Source organism: Lygodium microphyllum, chromosome 25, assembly GCF_053477565.2.
Source record: "Lygodium microphyllum isolate KBCC chromosome 25, Lygodium_microphyllum_v1.1.10, whole genome shotgun sequence".
Lineage (NCBI taxonomy): Eukaryota > Viridiplantae > Streptophyta > Polypodiopsida > Schizaeales > Lygodiaceae > Lygodium > Lygodium microphyllum.
The window spans coordinates 118955782-118980086 of NC_141159.1; the positions used below are offsets into that span (position 1 = coordinate 118955782).

The window sequence follows — 24305 nt, forward strand, 5'->3', positions numbered from 1 at the left end:
GTTGGCGATGGCTGCTGGGTGTAGTCGGTTAGCACACTGGTCTCACACACTCGGTCTTCAATTCGAGCCTGGATTCGAATCCGTGTGGGCGCCATCGTCAGAGCTCGTGTACCTGACAGATTACGTCAATGTTGGCCAGCCGTCGCCTGACAGATGTGACGTTGGCCACCGTCACCTGATAGATTACGTCAGTGTTGGCCATCGTCATCTGACAGATTATGTCAGTGTGGGTACCGTCGCCAGAATTCGTGTATCTGGCGTGGACGGCAGTATGATGCAAGTCGGGTGAAGTCCCCTTTAAAATATAGTTGTGGTCACAGCTGGTTTACACGTGACCTGTGGGGGGGGGGATGTGTTTAATCCCCTCCTTATTTTGTGTTCCTGCCGGACAGGCCTCATTTCAACGCGATCGGCACGGTCTGGAGGAAAGTCGAACTGTTCCTCACTTTTTTGGTTATCACTAAACTGTTAAAGCCATCAACAGCTGTCCTATCACTATGATCAGGGAAGTACTTCATTTTGTACGCAGACTTCTTATATTTGCTTTCTAATTCCAGTGTATTAATGGAGGGTAAATTTGAAAGGGATGATAAGACTTTTGTGATTCAAGGTGAACATGAAGTATCTGATAACCCTTTGTTATGTTTTACTGAAGTTCAGAAGCTGATAAAGAAGGAAGCTTGTGAGGTATATATGTTATGGTCCCTTCTTGTACAGAACACTTTTACTTTCTGTAATATAAAGCAACAATTTTCTTATGTTTGTGAGTTGAATGTAAGTAATGAATTAAGTGGTTTGCTAGATGAATTTAAAGATGTGTTTCCTTCTAATTTACCAAGTGGCCTTCCACCAGATAGGGGTGATGTAAATCACCCAATTGACATAGATAGCGATACACACCCTATTTCTAAACCACCTTATAAGCTAAGTGAAACACAACACCGAGAAGTTGAAAGACAAATTAAGGATTACCTTGATAAAGGGTTTATACAACCCAGTAATTCACCTTGGGCTTTGCCAATTTCATTGGTGAAGAAAAAAGATGGTTCTATGCGACTTTGTGTTGATTATAGAGTACTTAATAACATAACGGTGAAGAATAAATTTCCTATGTCCAGAATGGAAGATCTTTTTGATCAATTACAAGGGGAAAAATTCTTCACAAAGATAGACTTAAGATCAGGCTATCACCGAATAAGAATTAAGGTACAGGATGTTCCTAAGACGGCATTTCGTACTAGATATGGGCATTATGATTTTTTGGTGATGCCTTTTGGCCTCACTAATGCACCAGCTACCTTTATGAAGCTGATGAATAGTGTGTTACGACCCTATCTAGGACATTTTATAGTAGTCTTCTTGGATGATATCTTGATCTTTAGTAAATCAAGAGAAGAGCATTTGGAACACTTATGATTAGTATTCCAATTGTTAAGAATACATTCCCTTTATGCGAAGAAAACTAAATGTGAATTCTTCGCACAAGAGGTAAAATATTTGGGGCATATTATCTCGAAAGAGGGAATCAAGATGGATCCATAAAAAGTAAGGGCAATTATTGAATGGCCATCTCCAAGGAACCTGGAAGAGTTGCAGATCTTCCTAGGTTTATCTGGATTTTATCATAGATTCATTCGAGATTATGCCAAAATAGCTGTTCCAATGACAGACCAACTTAAAGGGAAATGGAAGAGCTTTAATTGGGGAACAGACCAAAATGAAAGTTTTCAAAAACTTAAGGTAGCTATTGCTATAGCACCAGTACTATTAATTGTGGATCCCAATAAACCATTCGTGGTTGAAGCCGATGCCAGTGATAAGGCGATAGGCGCTGTCTTATTACAAGAAGGTCAACCAGTTGCTTTTGAAAGCAAGAAATTAGACCGTGCAAAACGGAATTATTTTGTTTATGAGAAGGAGCTGTATGCAATAGTACATGCAATGAAGAAATAGAGGCACTATCTGCGGTGCCAAACTTTTGATCTTGTTGGATCATGAAAGCATTAAGTGGCTTAATGACCAACTAGATCTACAAGGTTGTAAAGCTAGATGTGCCGAGCTCCTCCAAGAGTTCGACTACGAAATAAGGTATAGAAAGGGTAAGTACAATATAGTGGCTGATGCACTCAGTAGAATGCTCATCATAAATGAATTGAGTTTTACTCAGTTCACTTCCGATTTACTTGAATCCTTAAAAGGAAAATGCCAGGTTGATCCGGCATATTCCAACATATGGGAAGCAATAGAAAATGGAGATCCAAATGGAAGGGCCTCCACAGAGGAAGGAATATCTGAGGATGTTCATCAAGGAAATGGAGCATCAGGGGTTGCTCAAATGAGATTCAAGTGGAAGAATTTTACCATTGATAATGGTTATCTACTCTACAAGGGTAGGGTATGTGTCTCGAAAGATGAAGAAATAAGGCGCCGGATACTCTTTGAGTGTCATGATACCCCTAGTGCGGGACATTTAGGAGATAATAAGACTTATAGTCTTATTAAAAGGCAGTTCTATTGGCCTGGAATGAATAAGGACGTCCTTGACTATGTGGTCAAATGTAATAAATGCTAGGTTAATAAAGTTGAAAGATTGAAAATGGGAGGCTTCTCCACCCATTAGAGATTCCTTCGGGAAAATGGGAGAGTATCTCCATGGACTTTATTGTCGCGTTACCTAGAACACAGAGGGGGCACGACTTTGTGTGGGTGATTGTGGATAGGTTAACCAAAATGGCTAGGTTTATTCCAACTTCAATTGATGTTAAAACACCATAATTGGCTAGACTGTTCATTGAGAACATATACCGATTGTTTGGCCTTCCGGCAAATATAGTTTCTGATCGGGATAGGAAGTTTGATAGTCAATTTTGGTGGGCTGTATTTAGGAAGTTGGATACTAAACTTAGCATGAATATAGCGGACCACCCGCAAACTGATGGGCAAACTGAAAGGGTTAACCAAATCCTTGAAGATATGCTCAGGGCATATGTAAGTAAAAGGCAAACTAATTGGGAAGAGTATCTACTGATAGCAGAGTTTGCATATAATAGTGCCAAGCACTCTTCCACTGGATATAGTTCATTTATGCTAATGTATGGATTTCAGCCCAGAGCTCCTTATGCAGTGGGACTGTGTAAGGAAAAGGTTCAGGCAGCCAAGGACTTTTTAGAGGATATGAATAATATGTTAAAATTTGCTCAAGAAAATATTAAGAAAGCTCAAAATTGAGCTAGAGCTTATGGAGATCCTCACCGAAGAGACATCTCCTTTGAAGAAGGAGAATTGGTCTATCTTAAGGCGCCTGAACAAACTAAAACCATGAAAACGGGACGATGTCCAAAGCTTTCACCCAGGTATTGTGGTCCTTTCACAATACTTAAAAGGGTGGGAGAACAAGCTTACAAGCTCCAACTACCTGATGGTAGTAAAACACATCCAATTTTTCATGTAAGTAAGCTAAGGAAGAAGCTGGGTGATTTGGATAATTTAATCTTAAATGATAACATTGAGGAGCTATTAGATGACCAATCTAATCCACATGAACCAGAAAGAATATTAAATGTTCGTAACAGACGAACAATGAATACTATTTATCAAGAATATTTCGTCAAATGGAAAGATTGTTCAGAAGAAAGCTCAACATGGGAGCGAGTAAGTACTTTAAGAAAAAGGTTTCCCAATTTACAATTGGACCTTCCAAGTATCGTTTTCAAGGATGAAACTGATTCTTAAGGGGAAGGAAGTGTCACATTAATAAATGTAACTTATGGGAGACAGGCGCGAGGGATGACCGTCCGAGGGCCTTCGGCACCCGAACGGGGTCAAGGGGAGCCTAGAGAGTAAGTGAGTCTAAGAATAGTAGGACTCACCTGAAGCGAACAGTTGGCAGTTGAATCGGGGAGAGGAGCCAGCAATCTTCTAGGCGAAGTTGGGAGGTGAATGAGTAATCTCTCTCGTGTTGTTCAAATCAAGGACCGAACAAAGGGGGCACCGAATGGTATCGGAGACTTTATGACATGCGATCTTATAAGTGGTCTTTCCATATGCTTCCACTTGTCATAGTATTCCTTCTCTAGTCCATCCTTGTCTCGCAAAGGCTGTCTCCTTGTGTGAAAGAGACCTGGACTCTAAATAGCTGCCCCATATAGGAGTGTGGGTGTAACTTGTTGAGCTAAAACATTCTTTACAGCTAATAAGCATTTTCAAATAGCCCCAAAACATGCTTAGTTAATGAAAAACACAAATTTGGTACATGGTTAGTGTGCACTCTCTCATTTCCGATTGGTGGTTACTGCACTTGGGATTCGACTCTGGTCAACGTCACTCTTCAACATTGCGTTGCTCTGCCTTTAGGCATTTTGTATGCTCTTATATTCATTCATTTCAAAGTTTCTTCTCTCTGTGTTTGAGTTTTGAGTTTTTGCGTTTTTCATTTTGTGTTTTGTGTTTAGGGTTTGGGTTTTACTTGTCTCTGTTTGAGTCTTTGTGTTTCAGTCTTGGTCATACATGGTGTGTTTCCTTAGTGCAAACCCTAGCATATCTTCACATGGTATCAGAGCCAGTGCTCTTCTAAAGAGTATCCTGCGGTGATTGTGCAAGCTAGTTTTTGTGCAAGACTCACACGACTCGATTTTGACTCATAATGTCTTAGACACCTTCTTCTAGGGATCCTATGACACCCTATTAGGGTTCTCCATCATTGGAGGCTTTGAGAAGGCATTATGGTCTCGAGGAGGAGGTAGATACACCTTCACCTTTACCATTTTCCTCTTCTCGTTTTGGTCATCTTAGAGATGAAGAGTTTGAGGAGGTACTTGCGTATCACCCACAATTTGGTTTATAATCCTTCAACGAGTGCTACTACTTTGTTTGGATTGATTGGTGAGACTAGCCATCTCTATGATCTTGGAGGGATTATGACATTCAGCTTGTTTGGCGATCCATCTCCTTTATCTCTGCCAGGCCTTGTGTCAAGTTTATACAACCCTTTTGAGTTGTATGAACCAAAACCCTCTTCTGTTTCTTCTTTTGTTGGCAAGATTCATATGATTTTCAGTATGTTAACTTTAATAGAGAAGGCTCTCAAAGCAGATATCTTTCATGAGGTATATCTTTGCCACGTGTTTCATTTGAGCAAGTAAACCACAATTCTCAACTCCCTCCCATCCTACCACTAACTTCTCCACCTTCTGATCTACTCACATCTTTCTTTCAAAATCTTGGATTTGATTCCACTTCTGCTCAAAGTACACTAGGGTTTGGATATTCCATCTTAGCCCCAAGCACCTTCTCATTCTCCATTACACCATCTACCTACCCTCCATTCCCTCCACCTCTAGGTGTATCATTAGGGGGAATGCCATTCTTTAACATTGTACCTTCCACATACCTCCACTTTACCACATCCTTCTACTTTGGGACAGTTGTGTTGGGTATCCCCCTCACTACACCTAGACACTCACAAACCCCCCCACACGACCTTTTAAATGCTAGAATATCCATTCTTTGCTTATGGAATGTCGTCACACATCCCTTGGGTCATTGCTCTATCAGGATTTCCATTCTCTACTCCTCGTGTTCCTATCCCTCCATCATGGGCTTCTCAGGTGGTTACCATGTCCATACCCAGTCCGCCCATGCCTACTTTGGATCTGCTTTGCACACTTCTAGTCTACATGGTGGGCACTCCGGGATTACTTCCCAAGTGTACTCTACTCCACCTCCCTATCCTTCCTATCCATCCTACCCCCATTACACACTTCTCTACCTCCACATGTATCTCCTTATATTGCTTAGCATCAGTTACTAAATCTTTTAACTTCTCAATAATCCTATCCATTGCCTTGCAGACTTTTCCAATACATGGCTTCATACCATCAACGAGTCTCAACAAGTATATAATAGGCACAACCATTGCATCAAAATTTTTTACATTATCCCAAAATTCATTGTTGTCTACATTGTCTCTATATGTCATGCCCATGGGAGTGACTGCCAATGCAAAGGTACTAAACTCATCACAGACAAACAACTGTCTCACTATACCCATGCACTCTCTGAGGCATTCCAACATCAAAAAGTTGTAGGCAAAGTGTGTGTCTAAATAGTTTAATATCATCTTTCTTGACCTTTTTGTAAACTCATAGCGAATGTATTGGTGATTTAAAATTAAAGTAACCATTTGATTTTCATCATGTATCATAGGATGAATCCATGATAACTCACCAATATCCTTCGAAAGGTTATTCAAGCAATGCACCATGCAATAAGAAAATGTGATATGCTTCTATACTCTTTTTATAGTGGCACCTATTGTGCTATTTGTGGGCTAACCATCAGCAATAAAACGTAGTCCTTGAAGCATCATGGGAAGACATAAAATACATGCCCCCTCGAGAGTAAGCTACAATGCCATGGATCGACTTCTTTCGTGTGTCACTCCACTCATTAGCGATAAGTGTGATACCATTTTTCTCCCAATCTCTCTTTATGTTTGCTATAGCTTGCTCCACAATACGCTTTTTCTTATTGAGCAAGGTCGTGTGTAAAGTCTTTGAAGAGGGGGGCACATAGTTGGGCCTATACTCTCTAACCTTCTTCAACATGGCTCTAAAGTACTCTAACCTAGGGACATAAAATAATAAACATAATAATTGTGATGATGACATGATTTTAGATTTTAGTTTAAGTTATAAGTTCTTATAAGTTGATAAGTTATAACCAAGTTATAAGTTTAAAAATTATATTAAAAAAAATGTAAATAGTAAAGACTCGAGTATGCCAGTTTGTTAAAACCTGGCTATACGAAAGGCAATATGGTTGTGGTAGAAGAAATGAGCCATTGCTGAAATTGTCTTCTCTTTTTTGATTGGGTTCCATCTTCCCTTGAGAGTAGTCTGGTGGCTAATGGTCAAGGATGAAGGCGGTAATGGCAAATATTAACTCAATCTAGTGACTCCATGTGGTGTGGATGCCATGCTTGTTGTTGTAGATGAGGCTCTAGGCCTATTAGTTGTTGCTATTGCTGTTGCCATTGCAAGTGTGGCTGGATCGACTATTACTCGTGTACGTCTCGATGCAAATAGAGCCCGTTGTCCAGCTACATGCTCTAGAACCTTCCTTCTGTTCTCTAGCATGATGTTGGGGCAAAATTGCACCTCCAATGTTGACTCGTGTAATAAATGAGTCCTTACTTTATTTGCGGCACTCGTATGCTAGTCTCGGCTTGATGGGTGTTCAACATTTACCTCATCCCACCACAACCATTTGTCGAAGTGTTTGCCTCTCCTTTCGGTTTGACAAATTGGTCGTGAAGAAGCCATGTGGAGACGAATGTTGTGCAACATAAGGCACTGGCAGAATACATGGGCAGGCATAGGTGTCAAGCACTAGGCAAAGCAATTGCTTGCTGGTTGCTCAGTGCTAATTGCAGGTGCACGGTGTAGGGAGCCGCGGTTGCAAGGAGAAAGATGGAGAGCAAGATGATGTCAAATGATGTTAGATAATGATGATGATGATGAAGAAGAGAAGGAGGCGGCGGCAAGTGAGAAAGAAGAAGAAGAAGAAGAAAAAGAAGAAGAAGAAGACGAGTAGGAGGCAATTGAGGAGAAGTGGTCTATGGAGACGAGCAAGGATTGGAGCAGGTGTCGCAGGAGTCGGAAGGGAGGAAGGTGTTGGTGGGAAGGGTGATGCGAAAGATGGGGGAGAGAAAGAAGACCGAAAAGCAAGAGACAGTGATTGTTCGTCTCTTGAATACCGTCCCCGACAGGCAATCCATCCCCGCGGCCGGGGGGAGGGGGGATGGCTGTCCCCTTGTGACATTGCCGTAGGGGATGTCTCCTGTTTCACCTCCACGTCCCGCACAGGTATCCCATCTCGTGACGGCGTCCTAGGGGCGCGGGATGGGCGTCCCTTGTTTCTATGCTGCAAATTACATCAACATCATCTCCTTGCTCTCTAATAGTTTTCTTCTCTCTTGCAACGGTTGAATTAGACTTCCACCAGGCCTAAAAACGTTTTTTCCACTTGCATGGGCAAGTTTTGCCAATTGGCTGCATTCTAATCCCATTTTTTAGTATTCTCCAGCTTATTAAATTAATTTTCAAAATATTAATTCTGAAAATGAATTTAATACTTATTATAGTGCTCAAAAAATCAATTTCACTAGCCAATAATTAAATTGGTGAGGCCAATTTGTCTTCTAAGTACTCTTGTGCAATTATTATTGACCCTTAGACTGTTATTAATTAATTAAATAATGCCTAGTCTCTAATGTTACACTGGCATTAAAGGCTAATAAATTGGTCTAGGCCAAAATTTGATATGGAGTACCAACGAGCACCACCTAGTACCTGTTAGACATAACTTATCAAAACTTTTGCCTTTGACACCCACTGCATCCTTGGGATCCTTGGTCTGTTACCATGAAATAATTGCCATATGCATCACATGTGCTAAACAACCTTGCACATTTGATTAATATGTTAATCAAATGTTATTGGCAAGACTAAAGCATCTTAAAATTTCATGTCCTCGTGACATTTTTGTAGTTGGGATTCATCTCCGGTGGACATCACTCTGTGATACTGCATTGCTCTACCCTTGGGCATTCTGTATACTCGTACATCCACTTATAGCATTCATTCATTGTTTCTTCTCTCTATGTTTGTCTCTGTGTGAGTTTTGAGTTTTTGTGTTTTGTGTTTAGGGTTTGAGTTTTACTTGTCTCTGTTTGAGTCTTTGTGTTTCAGTCTTAGTCATGACTTACATGTTGTGTTTCCTTGGTGCAAACCCTAGCATATCTTCACATAACTAGGGTGTCAAAAAGCCACAGTTTGGTGTGCAGTTCATGAAACTATATGTGAGCACATTGCCTCTCCAATGCACCTAAGGCTGCATATACTTTTGCCAAACGAGCCTCTGATGTCTCTCTTCAAGAGAATTGTGGTCTCTTCAATGTGATGCCCAAGATTCACCTTAAGGTCTCTATGAGAGAGAGAGAGAGAGAGAGAGAGAGAGAGAGAGAGAGGTAGTTCTTTACGAAAAAAAAAAAGAGAGAGGTAGTTCTTCTGGTTTTCCAGTACCCATATGGGATACAGGCTTGAGAGAGAGAGAGAGAGAGAGAGAGAGAAAGAGAGAGAGGTTTTCTGGTTTTCCAATACCCATACAGGATACAGGCTTGAGAGAGAGAGAGAGAGAGAGAGGTCTTCTGGTTTTCCAGTACCCATACAGGATACAGGCTTGAGAGAGAGAGAGAGAGAGAGAGAGAGAGAGAGAGAGAGAGAGAGGGATTGTGTGGAAAGAGAGGAGAGAGAGAGAGATGGTGGAGGTTCTGCAGGTGCGCTTCCCTGCCCTACGGGTAGCTCGAGTGCTTCCCTTAGGGCCGTGCTGCTTCGACTGGGCTTGCGTGCAGAATTGACTTGCCCTTGCGTGCAGAAGGAATGAGCCGTTCGTCGCCTGACCATCGCCTGGACCTGCGAATCTGTGCTGGTGTCGTCTGGACCTGCGGGAGTCACTGTCGTTGCTTGGACTTGCACGTCACTGTCAGCGACTGGACCTGTGCGTGCCTTGTCGGAACGGACTTGCGACTCCTTCAGACAGTCTCCTGCCGCGCCATGCTGCAGATGCCCACCGATTTCGAACGTCCTGCTGGCCTACGGTTCTCCTGATTGTGCTCGTCCTGATCTGCACAGGCGCCACACTGCAGGAAACCCTAATCTCTATCGTCAACGAAAGGAAGCGTCATGTCAGGTATTCTGCAACTGTTGCTCTGCTAGACAACAGCCCTGAGTCCTGCTGCTCCTGGATGCCACGCTGTGTACACTCCTGTGCTGAGAAGTGAGAGAGAAACGTCATTTGGCAGAGCGGGACTGCGTCTCTGCCCAGATTAGAGTGCTCACTGCCTGCACATAGAGAGAGAGAGAGAGAGAGAGAGAGAGAGAGAGAGAGAGAGAGAGTCTCTTTTATGAAAAAAAAAAGAGAGACACACACACACTCTCTCTCTCTCTCTCTCTCTCTCTTGTGGTCTTCAAGCCCGCAATAAGGAAGACAAAGCAGTTCATGCTCAACATCTAGATCAGTGATGGACAATCTGTAGGAGACAAATGGTATCGATGTGGCCTTTCTCGAACAGCATATAGGGAATGGAAATGACCAACTTCTGCCAGATTCAGATAGTGATTCATTGGCGGAGGATTCCGGTCAGTTGGCAGAAGGGGATGAGAGAGGTAAACGTCAGAAGATGTCGGTTGAAGATCTGCTATTATGCCCCCTAAATTTGCCTCAGCCAAAGGTCCAGGCTGATGGGTCTCTTCAGTTTATGCTGGCCACTGCCAATCATCTTATGTCCGATTATGTTCATGCTAATGAGAGTTAAGCTAACTCTTTTCCGGAAGGGGATCATGTAGATGTAGTTATGGGAACGGAACTGGTTCTACAGCAGATTGCTGCCTTCCATGAGAGGGCAGCCATCTTTTATTTTACAGGAAGGACTCCCTTGATCACAAGGATTCGTACCTGGCTGCTCTCTATGCTTGTAAATGTTCAACAGTGCCAAGAAGATGCTCCAGGGCATGTGCAGGCCCCTCTTGTTGAAGAGATTTATGATGGCCCCAGGGGGTTTTTTGAGGTGCTTTTTCGCTTCTTGGAAGTGCGGTCATTAATCATGCAGCACATCCCTTTGTTTTTGGATGGACAACTGGTTCACATGGTCCCTTGGAGGCCCATGGCCGAGTTTCAGGAGGTGTTGAGGCAGGCATGCCCTATTTGGGTGGAGATGGTTGATTTCCCTGCGCATTTTTGGAGACTCCTCCCTTTGGTCTTGAGAACCTTAGGCAACGTGTTGGTAGAGCCTTGCTTGGCTTCCCACAATCGGAAAAGGGATGCATGCTTTGGGACACAGGAAAACCTCACCCGACCAAAATTCATTTTCAGGTTCCAAGACTGCAAACCTTGGTTTATGAGTTGAAATGGGGTACTTTTGCAAGACATGTTTTCCGATGCAACCAATTGGGCCATTTTATTTCGGAATGTGACAAAAAACCAGAGGTTTTGCAGCGATCTATAGATTTAGACATGGATATGCAAGATCACCATCCTCCCCACATACATTAGCAGCTTCAAGCTGATCTTGAGATGCCTCCCCAACACGGTCGTGATTAAGGTAAAAAGAAGGTTCCTCAAGTGGGCCTAGAGCATACTTCCCTCTCGGTCAACCGGAATGTTTCTCGAGAAGATTCTTGGGTATCGGTGGTTAGACGTAATGCAAGACAAGCATCTCGTTTGGCTCCTACCCATCCATCGCCACACCCTATCACTTAGACCTTTCAATGCAGAGGTTGGGGGTTTTATATGAACCCTCAATCTTCACGTGCTCCGACTGGGGATGATAAAAGGAATTCCAATTCTGCTTTGCGCTTTGATATGCAAGGGAGGCTTGTGCCTCCTAGGGATGTTTTTCGTTCACAGCAACAACAGTTTTCTTCTCGTGCTTCGCTTACTGGTTTGCAAAGGGCGGACCTTGTAGATGTAATCCGAAGCGAGATGGAAAGATTCCAGGCAGCCAAAGCTATAGATGTAAAAGGGAAATGAAAAGCGGTGGTTCAATAGTTTTCTCATTTCCGATTTATTATGAGGATTGCTTTGTGGAATGTGAAAGGTATCTCTTCGAGTAGTAAGCAGTATCGGTTGTGGAAAGTTGTGTTTGCTTGAAAGTGGGATGTATGTTGTGCGGTGGAGCATAAACAACATGCTTTGGCTAGATCCTCCTATCTTTATAAGGATTATGTTGTTTTTTTCAGTGGTCGAGCTCCATATAAATCTGGAGTTATGTTGCCTGTCAAATCCTGCCTATAGCCATCGTTGGTTTCTCAAGACCCTCGAGGTCGATTTGTAATTTTGGAGATACTGTATGAGGGAGAGGTTTTGTGGTTGGTGGGTGTGTATTCTCCCTTTAGGGTAAGGGAGTGTCGTCAACTTTGGGATGACTTGCGCTGCCTTTCCATGGCTCGCCAAGGTTTTGTCATGAGCGACTTTAATGCATGTCTATTTGGAGATCAGGCTACTTCTATGCACTCGGTTATGGATGGTCCTGAGCGACAAGCTTGGGATGCCCTTGCAGTTGGATCTTTAAAGTAGGACATGTGGTCCTGGATGTATCCATCATAATCTGGTTATACCTATCGATCTTTGCAACATCCTAACACCTGGGCCAGACTGGATCGGGTATATATTTGTCACAATAATTCCTTTCATCCTGCAGTTATTGACATGTGGGTGGAACGACAGCATGTCTTATCAGATGACTACCCTTTGGTCCTGGAAATGACCGATAGACCTGTTCATGTATTTAAGGCTCTTCTTGCTCGATTGCCACTTCGTTTTAATCAATCCTTTCTACAGCAGAATCAGTTTTTTGGAATATGTTTAGCAACTGATCGCTTCCTTTTGTAGGTCCTATTTGGAGGGAGGGATGCATGGGCTGTTTTTAGGGACAATGCCCAACAATTATCCCGTCAGTATGGTATTCAGCAGGCTTCCTCTTTACGAGCTGAATTGCAGAATGCCCAATCTCTATTGGCCCACTCCTTGTCTTTAAGTCAATCAGGGGATTCTAATGATGAATTGATCACATGCATTGAATGGTTGAAAGGCAGGGTTCATTCTCTTCAAGAACAGGAATATGCAAAATACAAACTGTTGGCCAGGGCAGAAGCTTTATACGATAATAATTGCCAATTCCATCAATTCTTTGCTCGCCTGCATCAGAAATATGCTAGGGAAAATATTGTGCGCTTAATGGATAAACAGGGTGTTATGGTGACGGATCCGACTGCCATCATTCGTATGTGTGTTGACTTTTATAAGTCCTTGTTGGGATTGTAAGAGAATTCTTCTGATGCCGTCCTCTCCGGTTGCCGCTATATTTGTAAGTTGGTAAGCAACCAGGTCAAACCAGAATGGGTGGACTTAATGGAGGTGGATATTTCAGAAGATGAAGTGGAAGAAGTGTTGTCCCATCTACCTCGAAGGAAAAGCCCTGGCTGGGATGGGCTTCCTAATGAGCTGTTTTCAGCTAATGTGCAGCAGCTTAAAGACCCATTGACTCGCCTGTGCCAGCAAGTGTGGAACTCTGGTACCATGCCATTCGATTGGAAGATTGTTGTCATTCGGTTGTTGCCCAAGGTTCCCTCGCTACCTCTTTGAAACAATGGAGACCTATTTCCGTTATGGGTTTGTGTCGGAATATCATGCATAACATCTTGGATGTTCGACTGGGAATTGACTATGCTAAAGCTTCAGGACAACAAGTGATGATGCTTCAGCTCGATATTGAGAAGGCATTTTATCATGTTAGCTGGCCTTTTTTGTGGCAATTATTGTCTACAATGGGATTTGGCCCTCACATGGTTTCTCTCGTTGACACTATTGGTTAGGGAGCTGTAGCTCGTATTGCTCTTAATGGAGGGATCACGGAAGAAATTGCCTTATCTTGATCTCTTAGGCAAGGCTCCCCCCTTAGCCCTTTGCTCTTTGCTTTGGTCGCTCACCTGATGCTCTCATTGTTGGACAAGTTGGCTGATCAAGGCGAGATAGTTGGCTTGACTCTTCCCAGTGGTACTCAACTGGTGGGTCAATCTTTGGCAGATGATTTTTTTATGTTCCTTAAGGCTAATTGCACTAATGTTAATCAGGCAATACTGTCATGGAATCTTTTTGCTTTGGCATCTGGTCTTCATATTAATACGCAGAAATCTACACTTCTCTCTTGTACGGAGACCGATCTGCAGGCCTTGGGCTGGCATGGAATTGTGATCCCAAAGGAAAATATAACTAGACACTTGGGATATCCTATTGGGGTGGAGGTGGCACCCCGGGCCTTACTGGATTGGATGGCCTCTCGGATTCATGACAGGTTCATGTACTAGAAATCTCAAGGCTAGCCTTTACATGTCAGACTGAAAGTTGCTCAAAGTATTATAATCAATATGATATCGTTCTTTTTGCCACTCCTTCCCTGGACTAAGAAGTCCCTTTTGGATCTTGTTCAGCCTATCAGGTTTATGTTGTGGAAAAAGAAGGGGAATCGGTTGGGTCAGGTTTGGATTTCGTGGCAACATGTGACTACGCCTAAACGAATGGGGAGAGCAGCCCTGTTGGATGTTAATTTGCATATGAAAGCCTTGAGGTTGGCCCTTTTGCAGGCGTTATGTGTGCAGAGTCATCCTTGGTCGGACATTGCAAAATTTTTCATTGAAAAGACTAGTATCTCTCATGGTAATACGCTTATTTGTGCCTCCTGGTGGCATGTGCTCAACTCCTCGAGACCAATTAAGACCACCTAGTCTTTTCTCCTTTCTCATTTGATCGCACCCTGGCAGGAGATCTTACGTTTTTCAGTTTGGCGCTCTCCTGAGACTTGCAAGGAGGCGAATTCACTACAAGGAGAGGTCTTAGCCTCCTCCAAGCTGTTGGATTGGCCGGACAAAGATTTGCATAGACTCAGGTTTAATCGGATGGCTCATTTGGGGTTGCAGACAGTTTTTGATGGTATTATTCCTGGGCAGTTCCGTCTTTACTCTTTTCGGTGTATTCGTCAACACTTTCGCGTACCCCGTGGATATTGTGATATCTGGTCATCCATACAGGTCACACTTCAGAGGTTCTCTCCTTTACCAGTGCTAGAGCCATTGTATCCATGGTGTGACTGGAAGTTTGTGATTCGAGATGATTTTGAGAAGAGGTCTGCTAACCAGATATACCATCAGATGGTGGAGGCCAAGAGATGGGTCACTACAAAGGTGAATAAATTATGGCATATTAAGGACGGCAAAAAGAAGTGGCAGGAAGGATTCCTTCAGCTTTGGAAGTCTAAGGTTCCCTATCAGGGAAAAGTTTTCTTGTGGAGACTACTGATTGGTGGTCTTCCAACTGGAGAGGTGCTGCGTGCCCGAAAGATCTCTGCTGGTCGTTGTGTATTTTGCACTACATGTGATGAAACATTGCTTCATCTTTTTGCCTCTTGTCCAGTAGCGCGACAGATCTGGTGTTTTATTTCTAGCGTCTGGCTCTTGGCGACTCAGCTGTGGATAACAGCCCGGTCATAGATTATGGGAAAGCTGCCCTCCGTGCCGTCTTTGCAATCTGATTATTCCTGCCTGTTCCAGTTCCTTAGATGGACTGCCTTATGGCATATTTAGTGCTATGGTAGATTTCTTCTATGATATCAGCTGACCTGGTTCTTCCTGACATTGCTGCCCATTGGCTGGCCATTGTTCGCTCTACACCAGCAGTGTGATTTCCTCTTTGTGTCATAGTCCTAATAGTCTTTCGTCACTTTCTTTGAGGACCTGATGGTCTGATGTAACAAAATGTAAAGAGAGAGAGAGAGAGAGAGAGAGAGAGAGAGAGAGAGAGAGAGAGAGTTTCTCGGATGACCTGATGGTTTGATGTAACAGAAAGTAAGAGATACAGCGAGATTGCTGACCTGATGGTCTGATGTAAATATTTACTACTTAATTCAATTATCTTCACGAAAAAAAAAGAGAGAGAGAGGCTTGAGAGAAGAAGAGGGTGTGAGAAGCTTGAGAGAGAGAGAGAGGGAGAGCTTTGGGGGAGAAAAATAATGAGAAAAAAAGAAAGGAAGTTGTGGGCTTGAAGGAGAGTGGCCAAAAAGTGCTTATTTTTTCATACTAAATTTTATGGATACGTACCATACCGTACCGTACGGATCAGTTCGTACTATGTACGAAGACAACCCTGCAAACTACTTTTGCGGGAAGTTGGAACCCAATGAAAAAAGAAGAGACAAATGTAGCTGTGGCTGATTTCTTCTATCACGACCACATTGCCTTTCATGTAGCCAGGTTTTGACAAATTGACATTTTGTGTTTTTACTATTTACTTGTTTATCATGTTGTCATGACACTTATTGTATTATCATTTATGATTTTATGTCCACAGGTCTGAGTACTTTAGGATACTGTTGAAGAAGGTTGGAGAGTATGGACCTTACTATGTGCCCCTCTCTTCTGATACTTTATGCACTACCTTGCTTGAGAAGGAAAAGCATATTATGGAGCAAGTTGTAACAAACATAAACAAAGATTGGGAGAAAAATGGTATCACACACATTGCTAATGGATGAAGTGACACAAGAAAGAGATCTATCCATGCCATTCTGCCTTACTCATAGGGGAGATATATTTTATGTCATCCCATGATGTTTCAGGGACTGGGAAGTTTGTAGATGCAATTGAGTGGATCTCTACCATTGAGATTGTTGGGTGACATCTCATGGTTGGACTTGTGGCGGATGGTGAACCTGCAAGCAAAGTAGTATGTGCCATTGTTCAAGGGGTGTACAAGCACATCCCATTTTCTTACTATATGGCACACTGTTTAAACAACCTTTTGAAGGATATTGATGAGTTAGATTGGGTTGAGCTAGTGATACGGGACACAAATCAAATGGTGACTTTTATTTTGAATCACCAATTCATTCGCTATGAGTTCACAAAAAGGTGAAAAAAGATGTGAAAGTATTCTGATACATGCTTTGCATGTAACTTTTTGATGTTGGGATGCCTTAGTACATGGGTGCAATGAGACAATTATCTGTTAGTGATGAGTTTACTACTCCATTAGCAACCACTTCCATGGATATGTTATGCGAATTAGTTTATGCCGTGCATTTCAATTTATGTGAATTAATTACTTTATATAATTAGCGTTAAATCACGTTAGGACCACCATATCTAAGGAGGAAGGCTGGTTTCATACTTCAATGCCAATAAAAGAAGAAGAGGAACAACAAGTGTAAATGCATTATATGTGGGTGCTTCTAATGCAAAGTTGGCTGAGAATGAAGAGGAAGCAGATGGAACTTTCAGAGCAAAACTGGTTAGTGGAGTGGGTACTCTAATGCAGCTTACTTGGAATCGTTGATTCACTAATTTTTTGCAAGCTCCTTGTGGCTCTAAGCAGGGAAAGAAGCATCCATAGTCTTAGAAGCATGGGGAGCTTCATGGGCAGCCATCTCTACCAATGCCTTTCAATGGACAAACTCTGGGTATTCCAAATACACATGGAGCTCCATTAATCCAATCTTGGGCATCAGGCATGGTGCCAAAGTGCATGGGAAAAAAACAATCATGTTCAAACGTGGGTAGAGGCATTAGGGCAAAGGTGGACAGAATCGGAAGAGCATGCACGATTGATTCAGGGGCACAATAGGGACTGATTTGCTGCTGTACTAGTTAGGGCTTTTAGCCAAAAAGCCTAATCAGCTGAGTAGTAAGATTTTGTACTTAGGCTAATTCAAAAAATGCCATGAATTGAATGTGGGAGCATTCTAGCTCCACATTGTGAGTTTACTGATTGCTGAATTTCAATTTGGTTCTATTGTGCTTAAAAGTTTCTGTTCTACTGCGAGGTTTGGATGATAATCTATGAGAGATCAACATTTTGTTCAGAGAGGACTTGAGAGAAGAGAGGGTCTCTCTTGCAAAGGAACAGAGCAGCTGGATTTTCACTTGCAGCACTACTAAGACAGAGGTGGAAGGGGAAATGACTGCTGATTAACTTGCTCCTATGTTGCCTTTGTCATGACACACAGTAAAAGAGTTACAGGGGGCATGCATGTTTCCTGGATTCTAACTGAGTCTCTGCAAAGGCCTCCCATGATATGCTCAGAATTTCCATTCAGGATTAAGTATTACACTAAAATAGACTCAACTCTTGCAGTGGAAAATAGCATGTAATGCACAGATAAGCACACTGGCTGTATGTAAATCAGGGTTGGTTTTCAGGGCCTGCCTTTGTGGCAGAGACAATATTTATGCACATATGTTGCGAAGCAAATTACAATATATTCAAGAATAGCAAATTTTCATGCAAGGAACTCTTTGGTTGAAGGTAACAATTAGTTGGGTGTCTCTAGACATTGCAAATAACTCCAAATAAAGGTAATCAATAGTTGGCTACCATGCATGCTAAGCACACCTAACATTGCATGATTTGTTGAATGCAGGTTTTCCAAAGTGCAGCTCTGTTTGATTCTCTCACTGTTCGTGAAAATGTGGGTTTTATGCTGTAAGTTTAACTTTAAAGTCGATCTGGTTGATTCATTTTTTGGATTGGATGATCTGGATTTGATTGGATGTATTGAGAGCAATGTAGCAGGTAAATCACATGTATTGTTATCTTTCTTGAAAATATGCAGGTATGAACATTCAAACCTTTCCAAGGAGAGAATATCGGAACTTGTTACTGAGAGCCTAGCAGCTGTTGGTCTCAAGGTCTTTTTCTTGCTTAAATTCATGGATGTTTATTATTGCAATACTTCTAGAAGTCTGAATCATATCATACTTTCATCTTGCTTGCATTTTCCATATGAAAATGAATTGAAAACCTGTGATGCATACAGTACTGACATGGTTGTATTGAATTCATGCCACTTGTAACAGGTTTGTGCTTTGTGATTGGAAAGTTCAGTTTTGTGCACACTTCGGATCAGACACACAAGACTTATCATTGATGTGCTCTTACTTCATTGCAGGGTGTGGAAGACCGTTTTCCTTCTGAATTGTCAGGAGGTATGAAAAAACGTGTTGCTCTAGCTCGAGCAATTATTTCTGATGAAAGTCAGAAGGTCAAAGAACCGGAGGTGTGATCTTTATTCTCTGTCCAATGCTTGTAGTTGTATGTAATGGTAGGAATAATTCATTAATTGTTGATACTGATCATAGTAGCAAAAGTAATTATACTCAAATGTACTGTCCAGAGGGTTGCTGTGTGTAATTGCTCTGTCTCAACTTTTGGAACTAAGTGGTCTTTAGTTTATTGATGTCCTCTGGCTATTGGTGTCTTGTCTACTTTCGCCTTTCGTGTGCAACTCAGGAATGTGCAGTCCGTTATGATTTAGTCTGTTCTTGCTGCCTTCATTGGTGTGAACTGAGATAAATATCTCATCTTTCATGTCTCAAATGTATGGAGATCCTGAAAAGAATTGGCCAACAATGTAACGCTCTTTGCTTAAGAAGATGTGAATAGACTTGCTTGTCAAAATTAACAATGGGGCTAATTATAATCATTAGTATTCTAGAAAACAACAATTTGAATGGCCTGGAATTTTATGTTAATAGAAATATCCACTTAGTTTTAGATTGATTTCTTTTGGCAAGAGTTAGCATTTCACATGTTCTTATCTTGGTGTCACGAGACATTCCTGCCTGTCCTTACACCTCATGTTTCAATACTTTGGTTAGAATGGGAGACCACTGAATTAGGACCCCCTTTGGGTGTTTAGGAACCTCACAAGGCTTAGTTTTTTGGCAAATAAAGGCATCCAATCAAGACAAGATGCTTTATTGCTGACAGTTATGCGCACAGAGCCTGGAGTTTGGGTATGGTTGTGTCACAAAATATGGCCTCAACAGTTACAATAGGCATTTCCTGATGCTCAAGATGGTAGATTGAGGAATTTCGATTTTGCTAAGTGGCATGCATCATCAGTATGATGCTTTCACATGTAAGATGTGGATGAGTAAGGCATCTTGCTCTCTGATCATGCTCCATTATGGTTTTTTTTTTTTTTTGGCAAATAAAGTGTGGCTAATTATATTACTTCAGAAAAAAACCCTGAATACAAAGAAGTGCTCATGCTCAACAGACCAAGTTGGAGCTCGTGAAAGTTACTGATACATCATATATACAAGCCTCTCAAGGCGGTTTGGGGGGGATAGGGGCAAGAAGCCATGAAGGGGGGGTGTATCGCCATCTGGGGCTGCCTGCCTGCATCATGAAGAACACGTCCTAGCCGCCCCAAGTGCGCATGAAATGACCTCGGAGCTCCTGACTCGCCCTGGACTCGCCCTGCACTTGATCCCATCGGCCTCGAAGGGAGTGGATGATGGAGGTCCACAGCTCTTCTAAGGTCGCCTGTACTGAAAGTCTCTCTCCGCTGAAAGCCACCTGACACCGCACCTGCCAGATATGCCAACCAGTAAGACTCTCTATGATTTCCCATACCTCAGAGCGGTTTGCTGTGGGCTCCAGTACCTGGCGGATGGGTAGAGCCTCTAAACCCACCACTGCGCACAACCCTGCCTCGATAATGAATATCGTATCCTGCATCCTAGCCTCATACAGAAGGTGATGGCCCTGGTTGACCGCCTGCCAGCAAAAAGCACCCCAAGAGATACATCCAAGGCTGGGTGCTATGTGGCGAAGGATGCGGCATACTCCTCTCCACACGAGTTGTGCCGCCTCATACGACCAAAGGCAGTGCTTTGGGGTTTCCATAGACTATTGTGTGCAACACTTACAAACTCCCTCCTTTTGCATCTAGGCAAGCCAGCTTCCCACCACCAAGCCTCCATGTGCCACTAGCCATAAAAAATACGATACCCTCCTCGGCTTCTAGCTGTCCCATAGACAGCGCCAGAAGGACCGTCGGAACGGCTCCATGATGTTGTGCTCCGCCCAGTGCCTGCTACGTGACGGCGCCCAATCCGTATTCTCTGCATCAGTACGTGTCTGCCAATCCTGGCGGTGTACTCCAGGAACCTCGGTGGCTTCTTGGCGACCGCAGTGGCCGGCCAAAGCCACTCTCCTGGATCCCACTCCAGCTCATCAAGTGGCCTTCCTTTCCAGATCCAGAGGCGGCACTCCCTAAGCTCCTGCCAAAAGACCAAAGGGTCTAGCCGCCATGTCTTCCCTTGAAGGCCAACCACCCGGATCCTCTACCATGAAAGGACAACTATCCCCTCGTCCTGCTGCCCTCTGTCAAGAGCTTGATGCCCCCCCTCCTGCACTGTGAAAAAGGTCCCGGGTGGAGTGCCACCCACTCTTCCTGCCACCTGTAGGGGGTGTTGAGCTAAAATATGCATTACTTGCTGATTAGCCTCTTAAACAACCCCAAAACACACTAAAAATGCTCTTTTAGAGTAAAACCCTAAAACGGGGAGCGGTTCAAGAGAGTTTAGTGGAAACCCTAAAAGGGGAGCGGTTCAAGAAAGTTTAGTGGAAACCCTAATTTTTGGGGCGCTCTTCCACATCTATAAATAGACAGGCTGCCCCCATTCAGCTATCATCCTTGTTTGCAGGTTACACCAGCCCACACACCCTCTGCTGCTGTTGGCGCCCAGTTTCCAGCCTGCAGCCCGCCTCCATCTGTTGTCCAGCCATCATCGACTGCAGCCACATCATCTTCAGCCTGTCCATTGCTGTAGGTGACAGCTCTCAGCTGCTGGCGACTGCTCCAAATTGTCCCAGACTGCTGTTCAGCCTGCTATCCATCATCTCCAGGGTCAGCCAGCCTGCGTTTTCAGCATTGTAGGCCCTAACACTCTCAGACACTGTTTTAGCCTGCTGTTTACAGCAGACTGTGCACAGTTTTCCAGCCCCCGATCGGTGATACACTTCTGTGTTTACCAGTTTCCAGCCTCCAGGCTGCTGCATTTTGGTGACTAGCCTGCTGCCATTCACTATTCAGCACTCCTGCACTCCGACTGGTGGTCATAGACTTGGGATCCGTCTTCGGTGGACGTCACACTCCGACATTGCTCTGCCCTTGAGCACACTGTACACTCTTACATTCATTTACAGCATTCATTCACTTCAGAGTTGTGTTCTCTCTCTCCCTTCTTCTGTTTGTGTTTGAGTTTTTGTGTTTAAGTTTTGAGTTTTGCGTTTAGGGTTTGAGTTTTGCCCTCTGTGTCTGTGTCTGTGTCTTTGTGTTTCTGTTGTGGTCGTACACTCTGTGTGCCCTCAGTGCAAACCCTAGCAGTCTTCTTAACATGGTATTAGAGCCGGTGCTCTTGTAAAGAGTATCCTGCGGATATTGTTGAGAGCTAGTCTTTGTGCAAGGCACACAATACGACTCGTAACTGAATCACAATGTCCCAGACACCTTCTCCAGTTCCAATGATGTCTTATCAGGCTTCTCCATCATTGGAGGCCCTGAGACGGCATTATGGATTCGGTGAGGAGGACGGCACTCCACCTTCACCAGATTTCACTAACATGATAGAGGAGGACTTTGAGGAGTACTATCGCAACAAGTACGGTGATGTTTACACCCCTCCTACCAATTTTGCTACCACATCCGGACCGATTGGTGAGGCTGGCCACCTCTCCGATCATGGAGGACATAGGGCATTCGGAACGTCTGGTGATCCATCTTCATAATCTCAGCCAGGTCCAATGTCAGGTTTGTACAATTCTTTTGTGTTGCATGAATCAAAACCCTTGCCTGTTTCTTCTTTTGATGTACAAGATCCGAATGGCTTTGCGTATGTGAATTTCAATAGAGGGGGCTCACGAAGTAGATGGAATTCAGGTTTATCTATAGCTTCTGTTTCATTTGAGCATATCACACACACTTCTCACTTCCCTCCCATCCCACCCTCTTCTATATCACACCTTGAGCATCTCTCATCATCTTTCCAAAATCTTGGATTACACTCCACATCTACTTCACACACCCTAGAGGTTGGATCTTCCATCTTCGCTCCTAGCACCTTTTCCTTCACCCCATTCTCTACCTCTTTGCACCATGGTACTTCGTTAGGGGGAATGCCACCCTTTAACACAGTGCCTCTCACCTTTCAGCAAATGAGCACACCCATAACTCCTGGGTCGACTGTGATGGGCATCCCCCTCACTATCCCCAGCTTCACATCTCCTATGACCACTCATATGCAGGGGTTTCCATCCTCAGCTTATGGTGCATCTTCACACTCTCCTTGGGTTACACTTACGCAAGGATTCCCATCTTTTGCTCCCCGTGTTCTCATCCCATCTCCTTGGGTTCCTCATGTGGCTACCATGCCCATGCCTAGTCAGCCCATCCCTATCTATGGATCCATCTTAGACACTACCCACATGCCTGGTGGGCACTCTGGGGCCCATTCCCAAGTGTACTCCACTCTCCGATCCTACCCCCACTACACTTTTTCACACTATCCATCTTCGAGCACTACTACTTTTGTTGCAACGGCCAAGAATGCCTTCACGGATAAGACACGTTTTAACGGGTCAAATTCCACTACTTGGTCGAATTTCATGCAACGAGTGCTCAAGTCTCAGGGTCTTTGGGACCTCGTCATTGGTCTAGAGCCTATGCCGGACCCTCGACTAGCTCACCCTGACTACATCTGTCAATGGAGAGTCCGCAATGCTACAGCCAATGTTGAGCTGATACAGGGATTGCTTCTTGAGTTTCACTCTCAGTTGTAGCACTTCCCGCTCGCGTTAGAGCGTTGGAGTCACCTTCTCGACCGCTATGTGGCTCGCGATCGTACTCAGCGCATCAATCTCAACTTTGAGCTTCAAGAGTTCTCTCTTAAGGAAGTTGATGATTTGAAAGTCAAGCTGACTGACCATAGGCGGTTACTTGCTGAGTTCGCCACTAGTGGCTCTCCAAAGTCAGATGATGATCAGGTTATATTCTTCTTGAATAAGTTGCCCGCAAAATACTTCGATTTCATTCAACACATAATCTCCCAACCTCGATTGCCAACCTTCTACGAGTTTGAGTGCCAGTTTTTGCGTTACGCAAGGCTGCATGATCAAGTCTACAAGAATTCCTTATCGCAGCCTTATTCAGAGCAGAGGGGGTTGGTTGCCTCTTCTTCGGGAGGGAAAACCACCAGTGGCAAGAACTCGCTAGATGCAAAGGCAAGCCAATCAAAGGGTGACTCCTCTTCCTCAGATGGAACCAAAGAATCAAGACCTATCCGGCAACAACTCCCTAAGAAAAACCGGTTTTGCATACACTGCCAGAGAGTAGGCCATGTGGATGAGGAGTGTCGCTCCAAGGCCCAAGGTGTTCCACCTAAAAAGCCTTAGCAGACCGCTGGGACTTCACAGTCCAGTGGGGCTATGCCTTCCGTTGCTGCCCCATCTGCTCCTCCAGCCCCCACAGCGACTGCTGGACATGTGGCACACGGACAGCCTCAGTGGCCATCCTTCTCTACTCCTGAAGGATTGGCTGATTGGTCTGCAGGTATCGATCCCGTTGCACTTCATGCATCTATCTCACCTTCCTCTCCACCTTGTCAAGCGTTCCATTGGCAGAGCCTTGCTACTGGCTGTACGCGATGGTGGCCACCTTCTTCGACTAGCATGTCTCTAGGTCCTTTCGGATTTCCTAGGTTAGTATAGCATTCATTTTTCACACTCTTAGAGTCGGGCCCATAGGATTTTTGTCTCTATATTTTAAGTCTTCTGCTGCATTTACTCGCATACACACACACACATTTGCATCTTTGTACTTGTTCCTTCAGTTAGCTTTTCATTTTACT

At 43.7% G+C, this 24305-nt stretch overlaps 1 protein-coding gene across 1 annotated transcript in view; it reads left to right on the plus strand.

Annotated features, from left to right (window-relative positions):
* ABCI13 (non-intrinsic ABC protein 11) overlaps positions 1–24305 on the plus strand; it is a 94475-nt gene that overhangs the window by 57822 nt on the left and 12348 nt on the right. Inside the window, exons 5-7 of the mRNA XM_087667110.1 lie at positions 18029–18090; positions 18221–18296; positions 18557–18664. Coding sequence (XP_087523236.1) covers positions 18029–18090; positions 18221–18296; positions 18557–18664 — 246 coding nt within the window. The remainder of the gene's footprint in view (positions 1–18028; positions 18091–18220; positions 18297–18556; positions 18665–24305) is intronic.